Genomic DNA, 13,611 nt, shown 5'->3' on the forward strand with positions numbered 1-13,611 from the left:
AGGGAAAGGACGAGGGAGACTTTCCCTCTTCCCTGACACCATATTTAAAGTTATTTTCAAAATTAGTTTTATTAACATAATTTGCACTTCAATGTTTATTCTATTATTTTGAAATAAACATTAATGTGACAATTATATAACAAAAATGTTTTAGCTATTCACTGTGTTTTAACATGATTTAATAGAAAAATAGCTAGTAAAATCCATTGTTAAATTAACCATTTGACTTAATGATTTTAGAAATGACATGAGTTGAGCCAGTGAGTTAAAACTCAAATCTTCCATTTGATTCTGTAGTGACGGGCATCAACCTTTGACCCATCGTCTTGTTACTGTCTCCTGAAATGCGGCTGGGAAACTATGCATTGCCAAGACGTAAATATGAGCACATAGTTCACTTTCCCTGAGTCACAATATTGCTAATTTTTGTCATAGCAATACGTATTATAATTTTAGAAATATCTTCAAGTTTGTTCAATATGAAGTGTCAACATGAAGAATGTCACTGAAGTTACTGTATTTGTACTGAAGGGCTTCACAGACAAGCTTGAACTGCAAACCATCTTATTCTGCCTATTTCTGGCAATTTACCTGTTTACTCTGATGGGAAATTTGGGACTGGTTGTATTGGTCACTGGGGATTCCTGGCTCCACAACCCTATGTACTATTTTCTTAGTGTGTTATCATCCTTGGATGCCTGCTCTTCCTCAGTTGTGACCCCAAAAATGTTGGTCAATTCCCTATTGGAAAATAAAGCCATTTCATTCCCTGGATGTGCCACCCAGATGTTTCTCTTTGTTACTTTTGGGACCACAGAATGTTTTCTCTTGGCTGCAATGGCATATGATCGCTATGTAGCAATCTACAACCCTCTGCTATATTCAGTTAACATGTCACCCAGGGTCTATGTGCCACTCATTATTGCTTCCTATCTTTGTGGCATTTATTTTTTTGTGAGGAAGATCAGCCCTGTGCTAACATCTGCCAATCCTCCTCTTTTTTTTTTTTTTTGCTGAGGAAGACTGGCCCTGGGCTAACATCCATGCCCATCTTCCTCCACTTTATATGGGACGCTGCCACAGCATGGCTTGCCAAGTGGTGCGTCAGTGCACACCCAGGATCCGAACCAGCGAACCCTGGGCCGCCGCAGCGGAGCACGCACACTTAACCACTTGCGCCACCGGGCCGGCCCCCTCTTTGTGGCATTTTGAATGCTTCAATGCACACAGGGGCTGCATTTAGCCTAAGCTTCTGTGCATCTAATGAAATTAAACATGTCTTTTGTGACATCCCTCCTGTCCTCACCATTTCTTGTTCTGACATGCACACAAACCAGCTTCTAGTCTCCTACTTTACAGGCGTTATTGAGATAGTCACTATTCTGATTGTGCTGATCTCCTATGGTTTCATTCTCTTGGCCATTCTGAGGATGCACTCCCCTGAAGGGAGACGAAAAGTCTTTTCTACATGTGGTTCTCACCTAACTGGAGTGTCAATTTATTATGGAACAGTCTTCTGCATGTATGTGAGACCAAGTTCCAGCTACTCTTTGGACAATGACATGATAGTGTCAACATTTTACAGCATTGTGATTCCCGTGCTGAATCCCATCATCTACAGTTTAAGGAACAAAGATGTAAAAGAGGCAATGAATAGATTGTTTGGTAAAATTAGGTGTATCAATAAAATATATTTTACACACTAACCATTAAATTGAAATAAATTGAGTGATGTTCATTGTCTGCATATCAAGAAGTTATGATAAAAATGTTTTGTTTTAGTTTATTAGTGTCTTTCTATTCTTCTTAGACATTTTTAGATAAAGATCATAGTCATACCTCCACCTACACAGTTTCCACACATGAGGAAAAATTGTGTCATCTATTTCCTTCTTACTTAATTCATCCTCAGATATACACACACAAACATATACACACATATGTACAAATGTGCTGATACAGATTCTGTTATTTTGTCACTGCTAACATAACAAAGTATCAGACTAGTGGCTTAAAAATGGAAGTTTATTTCTCACTGTTGAAGAATGTAGAAGTGTGAGGCAATGGCAGGGTTGATTTCTTCTGAGGCCTTGCTCCTTGGCTTGTAGATGGCAGTCTTCCCCCTGTGTCTTCACTTGTCCTTTTCTCTTTTGAGTGTCGATGTCCTAATATCTTCTTCTTATAAAGATACCAGTGATGTTGGATTAGGGGCCACCCTAAGACCTCATTTTAACTTAATTACCTTCACAAATACCTTATTTCCAAATACATTCACATTCTGAGGTACAGGAGTTAGGACTTCAATATATGAATTTGGTATATATTACATGAGTCCACCTTAAGTGTCACCCTTAGAAGAGAGAATTCAAAACCTCTCACAATGGGATGGAATATTTGATTAATATACAGAAACTTCTAAAATAGACAAATATTTAAAAAACAGCTGTAAAAGTTCTTACAATAAAAGGAAAAAAAATCTTTAGTCAATAATTTTGGCCATCTGAGCATATCCAACTGCTAGAAAAATAGTTTAGGTCTAACTATTCTTCTGAGTTTTGTACCTTAGACCTGGTTAAAGTTTTGAAGATCTCTGTGGTTATATGTCTCTATACATATTTGTCTGCCTCCGGTAGGTACAGTTTCTAAGGGAGCTCTATTTAATTGGCTTGGAGTAAACACTTTCATAAGTTATTTCTGAATGTAATAGAGCTAGCCCAGATGTCTTTCAAGTTAACATGATATAAAATGATCTTTGATAAACAAAAGGCTAAGTTTGTTAGTTTAATTGAAATAAATGTTTTCAGAGTTATCAACATTGGATATGTTGCAGACACGTTAACTCTGTTACAAAATATGTCATCAAAAGTAAGTGACAGGACTGGCCCGTGGCTTAGCAGTTAAGTGCACGCACTCCGCTACTGGCGGCCCGGGTTCAGATCCGGGCGTGCACCGACGCACCACTTGTCGGGCCATGCGGAGGCCGCGTCCCACATACAGCAACTAGAAGGATGTGCAACTATGACATACAACTATCTACTGGGGCTTTGAGGGGGAGGAAATAAAGGAGGAGGATTGGCAATAGATGTTAGCTCAGAGCCGATCTTCCTCAACAAAAAGAGGAGGATTAGCACGGATGTTAGCTCAGGGCTGATCTTCCTCAAAACCAAAACAAAACAAAACAAAACAAAAAAGTAAGTGACAGAAGGTTTGTAGAAGTAAAACCCTCAGGAATTTTGTGCAAGGTCAAGTTGGCTCTTTAATTGTCACCTTGTTTAAATGGACAGCTAAATGTTGCTTCATGAAACCTACGATATTATGTTGGTAAATATTATCAATATAGGTGATTTTAAATTGTATAACATTCCTAAAATTCTGATCAGTCCTGGTTATCAGTCATAATTATGGTTATCTTAAAGTCTCGCAGCTCACGGAAATAACCAAGTTTCTTTGTCAAATGTCATTTTTTTTAATCTTTTGTTGTTTACAGACAGTTATTGTTTTACTCTAGATGCTTTTGCAAAATATGTTTCATCTTCAGAAAAACTCATGGAAAAGACTGACACTCTGAAGTACAGTTTTCTGATAAACTTACAGATCATAAAACTGAACTGGGCAAGAAATTACAGAATTCTGACTGAGAAACTGATGACTTCATGAAACTGCTAACAGAGGATTAAAATCAAGAATCAGTTGCATGGGACTGAACAAACTGATAAGGATAATTATAATTTATATAAATTTTTGTTTAAAATATTTCTGATTTTTTTAATGTTCTTTTTTTCCAGGTTTAAGAAAAACTTTTTCTCTTTTCTCTTAAGGAACCATGACTTATAGCAATTAGCAGTAAGCAGAACTTACAGCAGTAAGCAGAATTCAGGCATTTATTTTTTCTCCCTACATGATCCCTCCAGAATTTGGAAACTCTCAGTAAGTGAATGTTCTTATTTCATGGCAATATAGTTATTTACATAAGTTCAATAAAAATCTGTTCTCCTTATAGCAGGACACAATTAGAAACATTGGTTATATTACCAAAGCTTTGACTGGAACAGCATATTTGAGAAAAAACATATACAGGTTCAGATATGACCAGATAGCTTTTGAGGAATAAAGATTGGAGTTTATGGAATAAAGCCACCTGGAAATATTGGCCTGGTACCTTGTTTACAGCATTCCCAAACAGCAACCTTACAGATAAGTAAGGAAGATCACTTATCTGGCAGGTGCCTGGAACCTCAATACTTTGGGGAACCTCAAAAGAAGAGAAGAATTCACCCAAATCTGTAGGTATTACAGGCAAGTCTGATGACAAGTCCTTGGCTTGGCTTTTCTGGCCTTGACAGGCCTTAGAAGTTCAGAGATTCCTTATAAAAAGTTCTAGCAAAGCAGATTTAAAAGAGCCTGTATGATTAGTTGCTATTCTTGCTGTACTTATGTAAATAATTGGGCCAAGTTTATTAAAACTAGACTTATTTTACAAAGCAATGAGTCTTAATTTGGCTATCTTTGGTAAAAATGAGGTGATTTTAGAGAGAAAAATTATGTTTCAACAGAAACTGTAGTATACATTTGTGGATATTAGATCCTAGTTCTGTTAATTGTCAGAGGTCTTGTTTTCTTAGAACCTAAATTCTTCTCATTCCCAGAGGTAGCAATCCAGACTGGTTTTCAGGACTGTTTTCTTAGATTCCCCAAGGGATTAAGTCTATTTATCAGGGACTGTTAAAATTTTGGTTGTCTATCCTTCTTATCCTTGTGGTCAGATACTTAATGTGCCTTTACATGTTGTTCCAAACTTTTAAACACTGTACAAAAGTTCTGATAATACAAAATGTCAACCTAAAACTGGGAACAAAAAATATTTCCAAATAAGTGCTAAACAGTCTCACTCCTCTAACCTGGACCTACACCCCATTTCAGCAGGAAGTAGCATAGCCCCAAATCCCTCAAGATTGAGGAATGAACATAAAATGGGTGGGAAATTGATACTGGCCCTGATGTCAGTTCCTCTACATTAAACCCAGAATATATGGGGTTAAAACCAAAAACACTCATCCTCTTCTCTAAGTTACATTCATATGTTAATATTGGTTTTTTAAACCTATGTGTCCCTGAACTTCACAAGGCAGATAGGAGTTACAAATTGTTAAAAGCCCAGATGGCCTCAAGCTGGGATCACACTGAAGCTTTGGCTAATTTCCAGTTCTTGAGGTTTGTTATAGCGAAACTGATATCAAGAAGCTAAAGCTTCTCAGACCTCAGCTCCTTGGCTTCCTGGCGCCAGAGTCCACCACCCACCATGGAGTCAGAGACTGTTGAAGGACACCCACCCTTATCTTGCCATCCTCCTCCCTGCTAGCAGCCTCACAAGGCCAAACACAGGCTGATGGGAAAGCGCTGACCAGCAAAGCCACAGGCTCCCCCTCCCTACAAGCAGCTACATTCCTCACAATCTTTAAAACCCTTTGCCTCCCAACTTTCGGGGATACTGGACAAATGTGAAAACTCTCGTCTCCCGGCTGGCACCACCTGAAATAAAAACTCCTTCCTTGCCATAAACTTGGCATTCAGTTTTATATGGCTCCTCTTGTGTGACAGGTAAAGAAGCTGAGTAGGTGTCCAGTATCAATTCTTCTAGTCATCAAAAATTTAATGCTGCTAAGACAGGGTCATTTGGAGATTAAAAAGTCAGCATCAACCTATTTGACAATAGGTAACCTTGATAGGTAAGCCAAATGAGAGACTATTGGTAATTTTCAACTAAATGCCACCTCAATAGGCATGGTGATTGCAAAATTACCAGGAACAAGTTTTTCTTGCTCAATATTTTCCCAACATTGAAACCATTTTGTTTACATTTAATGTTGTTTATGATTTCAGGGCTATTCTTGTACCATTTATTGTGATGTCAGAAACCAAAGTCTGATCAGGAATTTTAAATCTCTTTTGAGTTAATGATGATATAGTTTCATTCCTTAGCTCATTAGGGTTTAAACTGTGCTTCGTATATATATTTTTTCTCTTTCTCTCGGACTATTCTAGTGTCGATGCAAAATAACCAATAACCATTCTATAGATAAGAGAAATAAGGTGAGTTTACTTGAGCCAGAGTGAGGATTATAACCTGGAAAGGCTTTAGAAAGTGTTCTGGAGAAGCATGGTTTTCAGTAGAGTCTTATATCTTTTTAGAACAAAGAACCTACATTAAACACACCCAGGATACGTTTTCATCAATATTTCAAAGAGGTATCCAGTTGCAAATTAGCAGGTCAAAGTGACTCTGATGTCAGGAAAGGGACTAATCTGGGCGTTACCAATAGGGCGTAGAAGGGGAAGTATGCATTCTTACTTTAAGAGAGTGTGTTCTTTGCTTTAATGGTTAAGCAGATGTACGATGTATGTTTCATAAGCCATAAGTCAGGCTTTTAGTTCAAGCCGAATCAGTTTTGAGCCCAAATAGTTACCCCATATACTTCAATATGTGAGAATCTCTTGTCACTAGATTTCTTTTTCTTTCTTTCTTCTTTGACTCATGAAATGTTGGCTCTTTTCTCTTTTTGGAATAAATGTTGGTCAATATTTTTTTGCTTTCTAATTTATTAATTGTTATCTAAGTTTTATCATTCTATTTCCCCTACCTTATTAGGTTTGTGGGGGAGGAAAAATAATTTTTCCTCTATCCTCTTAAATTCTTGACTGAGATCTCCCTATGATAAAAAACAGATAAATGGGAAAAAAACAAAAAGAAGTTTAATAACATTTATACCTCCTATATACATGGGAGATAGCCAGGAAAACTGAGTAACTCCCCAAAATGACCCAAGCCACTACCTTAAATATCATCACCAACTAAAGACAAAAGAAGATATTGGGGGCCAGTGATGAGAGATTACCAGGAAAAGCACAGTAAACAGGGGCATGGTCTTATGCAGATTTAAGTCCATGCCTTCTCCATTGATAAGAGTTTCTAGAGATTTAGTCATCCTCCTCTTCCAGTACTGAGAGGGGGACACCCTTACAAATGGAGATTTACCTTACAAATGTCTCCTGCAATAGGGTAACTTCTACTAGGTTTTCAGAGCTTCTCCTGTGTCTACTATTTCTTAAAATAAACAAGCTCAAGATAATCCTTATGCCAAAGAGGCATATTTTGGAGTGGCAAATTCAGCTTCCCTACAGGCTGAAGTCACTGTTTTTTCTCAAGTGCCTAGTAATAACTACTTGTTTTTTGGTACCTGTTTAATAATAATGGAATTTAATATTTGCGTTATTCATCTGAGTGTTGTTTTCCTTTTAATTTATATTTAGTGACGTTAATTATTCCTATTGTGGCACATTATATAGATAATCCAAAGTTAAATTTTTAATTTTCTATTTGAATACTAAAAATAATTTAAGGTTATTTTTAAATTTTATGTTTTTAATTTTAAAGCTAAAAATATATTTTTTACCTTTTAAATATTAATTTTAAACTGTATTGTATTGCAGTCAGAAAACGTGGCTCCTTTAAGTTAAATTTTGTAAATTGATTGAAAGTTATGGATTAATTATAACGAGCTAGTATAAACAACTTATAGGTGCTATGAAAGAAAGATTCAAATATTGATAAGCAAGTCCGGCCTTATCAATGATAGGATCTATAGACTGTAAAATCTCTGCAGGGGAAGTGTGATGGGTACATAGCCATCTGCAACTCTTTGTTGTACACAATCCTCATGTCCCAGCGGGTCTGTGTGCAGCTGGTGGTGGAACCCTATGCCATGAGCATTCTATGTGCCATTACCCATGAGACCTTCACTTTTCACTTACCCTTCTGTGGTCCACATGTGGTCAATCACTTTTTCTGTGACATCTCCCTCTTCTCTCCTTGGCATGTGCTGACACTCAGAACAATAAGTTCGTTCTTTTCATCATGGCTGGATTAATAGGAATACCCAGTGCCCTGATCATCCTGGTCTCCTATATTCATATCTTCAAAACCATATTGAATATTCAGTCTGCTGATGGAAGTGAAGACCTTTCTCTACCTGCTCTTCACAATTGTCTGCTGTGGCCATCTTGTATGGTACTCTTTTCTTTATTTACATACAGGCCAAGTCAAGCTCATCTCAGGACATTAATAAAGTAGTTTAAGCATTCTATACCACATTAATTCCCATGTTGAACCCTCTCATTTACAGCCTGAGGAACACAGACATAAAAGATGCATTTAGGAAGACACTTGTTAGGAACAATTTCCTGCTGAGTAGGTAATTCAGAGGACAGCTCCTGCCATTGTACAGGTGGAGCAGCTAAAGTGTGGATTAAGAAGAGAACTGACTGGACTTTGTCTAAAGAGATGTCAGTTTAAAGCTTGTCTCCTCCAATTAGCAAGAGGATTAAGAGCATATAAATCCTATACCATTTCTGGTTCTCAAAGTCTTAATTAGTAAAATGAGTATAATGAACTCAATGCCATCTAAATTACTTTCTTCTCTCAAGTTCTATGATTTTACATAATGTGTCCAAACTCCTATAAATATTTCATATACTGGCCAAAAAAGAAACAAACAAAAAAGAGCACCCTAGCAATGATATCCCCAGTTTTCCAGTTTACCCTTCTAGGAAATTTCTCCCTTGAGTTCGATTACCTGGAAGGCTTTTCAACTCAGTACTTTATAATGATAACACAAGTTTTGACAAAAATGATTGAGCACAAAAGGTGGAATGATATTTTAACCCTTTATAAACAATAAATTAGAAGCCCTAGATGGAAAATTGCAAGGGAATGAGCATCATGTGTGTTTTGTACACAAATTAATACATAACACATTATAACAGTAGCTGACGCAAGGTAAGTTTTCAGGGAAAAAATTAAATGAGTGAGTGAATAAAACAAATATAATACATATAACGGCCTTAAGTCATAAATACAATCTCTCCTAACAAACAGGAAAGAGATGTGCTATAGGGGTATATTTCTTTTCTAGTTTTCTCTGGATAAATTTCTTCCATTAGTCTTCTGCTCACTGATGATTTTTTAACCCATAGTGATTTAAGACCCACATCATTCCTCATGGAGATGATCGCTTCCTAGGGTTATCATTTCTCATTCTCTCTGTCTGTAATTGCTTCTAGTTTACAGTCTACATATGTTCTTGACAATTTTTATTTCTACTCCTCTAGCTATGGTTGGCACTAATTGGTTACGCTGTTACTACGTAGGATTTTGAAACTAAGGATATTTGCTCTTTCTTCTACTTTTCAAAATGCTGGCTATGGCCATCCCCTCCCCAAACTGTTTGTTCTTCTCTCCTTCCTTTTCATTAATTTTCCTCTTCCTCTTCTTCCTTCTATTCCTTCCTGCTCCCTTCCCTTATTGTTTTTTTATGAGATCAACATATGAGAGATTATGCAGATTGCCCTTGATTTTGGAGGGAATAGATCACATCTAAGTTGAGTCCTCCTCAAATAGCAGAAATAATTGGCCCCATTTTCCTTCTTCATGTTACAGCATCTAGAATCATTTTATAAAAGAACTGTTTTTTTTTTCCCATTTCATGTCTACTTGCTGGGGCCCATGGTTTCTTACTAAATGATCCATTATTAAATGTCAACTCCCTCATTTTTATAATGGGTTCCTTCTTCATCAAAGCTGGCCTCCTCCTCAGGAAATTCACTTGCATCCTATGGCTGTTTGCTTTAGTGCATGTGGCTTTGTAGACTGGATATGTCTAGGAAGAATGGTTAATACTTTTATTCAGCTTTTAAATGAGCTTTTTGCTTTCTTTTCTATCAGGGCCATACTTAAGTCTTTCTATTTTCTTTTTTGCTGTTGTTGTGAGGAAGATTAGCCCTGAGCTAACATCCGATGCCAATCTTCCCCTTTTTGATTAGGAGATTGGCCTTGGGCTAACATCCGTGCCCATCTTCCTCTACTTTATATGGGACTCTGCCTCAGCATGGCTTGACAAGCGGTCCGTCAGTGCACGCCCAGGATCCAAACCTACAAACCCCGGGCTGCCCAAGCGGAGCAGGCGCACTTAACCACTACGCCACTGGGCCGGCCAACTATTTTCTTAGAGTGCACAGAATGGTCATAAATGTAGAATATTAGACTTAGTTATAGACTCTTTACTTTATTGAGACAGATAATAATTTTTCAAGAAAGAGGAGTGGGGCCTATTCTAAGTGCCAATACAGGAGGACCCAGGCTACAACATTTGTCTAATCTAGCCCTTTGACCAGGACCCAAACAAGCTCATGTGATTGTTGATGAATAGTTTAGCTGTCCTGTTTCCTAGGAGGCTGATAGTGTGACTTGAAGAGGCTTTTCTCAATTATGATACACAGGATGACACATCGGTCACACATGGAGGCTAAAATATTGCCATGGCAGTGATGCTGAGATTTTAGTCATGTCAAAGGTTTTTTTTTTTTTCTTTAACTGTTTTGTTCACTAATGTATCCCAAGCACCTAGAACACTACCTGATCTGTCATGGGTAATCAGTAAGTATTTATGCATTGAATGAATGAATACAAATGTGACATATAGAGTCAAGTATAACTTACCATTTCCTCTTAAGCATTTATGCATTCTCCTTCCACTTCTGTCACCTTCATTGCTGTGACAACAAGGCAGGCAAAAGGGAAAGGTTTTCTGGATCAACCTTCCAAGACTACCTGGCTTTTCATCAATAAGTTATTATGTCCAGCATTTGAATGGTCATTTAGACCAAGAAATCTCTGGTATTTCCAGACTTCACAGCCCTGACATTGTGCTACTTGAATTCTTTGACTTCTTGAATTCTAGGCCTCATACTTCATACCTGTTAAGTTCCAGTGATCACAAATTTCAGAAACAAGAATTGTAAAAGTGTGGTGAGTGAGAGAATATATTCTCTACTATAAAACTAAATTTCTTATCATGACACTAGTTGCCATGCTAGTAGGATAGACAAAAAAATCAATGTAATAGAAAGGACTATCTAGAAACAGATAGATGCATATTTTGGGAATTTATGGTAAATTGGCATTTCAAGTGTTTTCAGTCTTCTTGTATAGGAAATTCACACCAGCCAAGAACAATTGGAATGATGACTATGAAGGGAGAATTACCCTATCAGATATCAAACATAATGGAACATTTTATTAATTAGAAATGTGACTGCGAATTCCTTATTATAGCTGTGGTGGCAGAAAAATAGTGAAGGATATTGTCACATTTCAAGTAAATACTAGGAGAAAATGGAATAATACAAGATTTATATTCTTTCGGTTCAATCATCCATTCCCTTCTTCTGGTGGTTCAGCAACACCCACTGGCATCTTTCATCTGGGGTCCTATTATCCCCATGGTTCTCACCTAGCTTTGTAGTTCTGTAACACTGTCTCCTACAGCCAGGCCTAGTCTGGAGAGGAGAGCTACCACTAATCATTGTTAGTGCTAGCAGTGCCCTTCTGACCAGTATATTTCTATGATCTTTATAAATCATGTACCCTCTGGGCCATCCTTTGGAAAATAGTCATCTTAAAGGTCTTCCAGTTGTAAATTCTAGATTTCCCATGTCCCTGAATCTCTTAATCCATTTCTACACTGTCTACTGTAGTGATTTGGTCAACATAAGTCATCATTCTTTCCACACATCCATTCAAATAGAGAATTAAATCATCTCCTAGGGTCCTTGTCTGGATGTTAATGCCTCTATCTTGAGATAATCTTCACAAGTAAAAAGTCTTTCCTCTTTCAATTTTATGTTGTGATCCACTTGACCAAGCACTCTCAGAAACCAGGGCTACACAAACACCCTTGTCCCCTAATACAACTAGCTAGTAGTTGCAGATTCTTTGGGGGTATAGGTTTTTCACAGCCTTGTCAAATCCAGGACCTCCTATTTGGGTTTACTATAACTTAACCTCAATTATAAGTGCAGTGGCCTGAGAAGGTGAGAGAGTTCTCTGAAGAGAAGGTATATTGTCCTAAAGAGAGAGACTTCTACATTTTCTTATAGCTTGGAGGAATACTACTTCTTAGTGACGAGAGGCAGGCCATGTCTGCAGGCTTAGATGGTCCTGAGGAATCAATATTTTCAGTGCCGCCCACTCAGATATCTCTATCTCAAGTGTTAGGGTCCCAGGACCATCCCTTGGCATAATAGACTTGGCTTGTTTGGCCACTTAACTATCTTTGAAGTTCAGACACTATTAATATTACATCTTGAGTTTGTTCCTTGGTCTTTACCCACCTCACATACAATGAAGATGAGAATTTCATCTTATGTAACCAAAGAGGCCCCCTGGCTTTCACACTTGTCTTGAATTGCTAGTTATTCTCCCTCTATTGTAGATCATCAATGGCTTATCAGTAGCCATCCAACTCCATTTTCCTGATAGCTACTATTACATTCATATGTCTCAACTACCTGATACATTTTACTTTCACTATTAGTGCAACCCCTCCACTAGTATATCCTCCCAATTCAGCCTATTGAAAATTATAACAATTGGACTACTATCTTCCATTGAGAGATGTCTGAACTCTACCCATAACTAGTTATGTTGTTCTCATTGTCACTTTGATGGTGGCTGATTCAGCTCCAATCCTACCTTTTCACCTGCTCTCTCAGACTACTGATGGTACCAGCTATTGAAGGCTGGCTTCTCCAGAAGCAGACAAGGAGACAGAGTTTGAATTGTAAGATGTTTATCAGGGATCAACACCTGTGAACAAAAGGGGAAATAAGTTAGACTGGGGAGAAAAAGAAGTAAAACTGTGAAGCCAACTTAACAGAACCTACGCCAATGTGGTGAAATTGTAGAGCAACTAGTGTCAGAGTGTTCATAGGTTAAGGCAAATTGCCAGGCATTATATTCCTGCCTACTCAGTCACCTGATGGGGTCTGTTCCTGGAATGGCATGACCTTGGGCAAGGTGGCTTTTTGCAGCTGAGGCTGACCCTGAAATAGCTGACAGTTGAAGGCTGTCTGATGACTTCACTCCTTGTTTTTAGACTGAACGTTCTTCCTTGATGAGGTCTGAGTGGCCCATCTCTGTGTCAACCTTCCTGGAACAACCAGATGACCTAGGGCCAGGGAAGGAATGAAGAATTGGAGCCAAACACAAACAGAGCCAAAATAAAATACACATATTCTGTAAAGATACAGTAGAAACGGTAGTAGAAATGCACTTGGATCTCTAAAGCCCAATGATCTGTGTGGTGAGATCAAGTTGCGGTCTCTTGGGTCACTTATGATCTTGGTGGAAATGAATTATAGAAGCCATAAAAGGGCAGATGTCTCAGGCCAGCCAACCAGCTGAGGTCTAGGAAGATATATGAATGTTTTCTCAGACACTGATGTCTGACACTTAGAATTCAGCCTTGGCTCAATTCTTCTCTCTCCCATTCCAGGAAAAAATCCTGTCTGCTCAAGTTTGGTATTCCTTGGGTTATCTCTCAGAGAAATAACCTTAATTCCTTGCCATTCCCACAGAAAGTTCTCATTACCCAACACCTAAAAGAAATTAGATTAATTTCCTAACTTTTCTACCTGCAGCCACACTCTTAGAATTACTTGTCCATTTCTTCATTTGTTTAAAAATATTCATTGAACATTTACTCTTTAAAGCACTAT

At 37.8% G+C, this 13,611-nt stretch overlaps 1 protein-coding gene and 1 pseudogene across 1 annotated transcript; both read left to right on the forward strand.

Moving 5' to 3' along the window:
* The first annotated feature begins 477 nt into the window (after positions 1-477).
* Positions 478-1,706, forward strand: LOC101398411 (olfactory receptor 5T2-like). Its single transcript, XM_087428487.1, has 2 exons — positions 478-932; positions 1,196-1,706. The coding sequence occupies exons 1-2, from the start codon at positions 493-495 to the stop codon at positions 1,704-1,706; spliced, it is 951 nt and encodes a 316-aa protein (XP_087284613.1). The 5' UTR covers positions 478-492.
* A 1,039-nt stretch (positions 1,707-2,745) lies between these two features.
* Positions 2,746-8,253, forward strand: LOC147911151 (olfactory receptor-like protein HbT3; annotated as a pseudogene).
* The last annotated feature ends 5,358 nt before the right edge of the window (positions 8,254-13,611 follow it).

This window comes from Ceratotherium simum, unplaced genomic scaffold (assembly GCF_057802395.1).
Source record: "Ceratotherium simum simum isolate JZ-2026a unplaced genomic scaffold, ASM5780239v1 HiC_scaffold_55, whole genome shotgun sequence".
Classification (NCBI taxonomy): domain Eukaryota; kingdom Metazoa; phylum Chordata; class Mammalia; order Perissodactyla; family Rhinocerotidae; genus Ceratotherium; species Ceratotherium simum.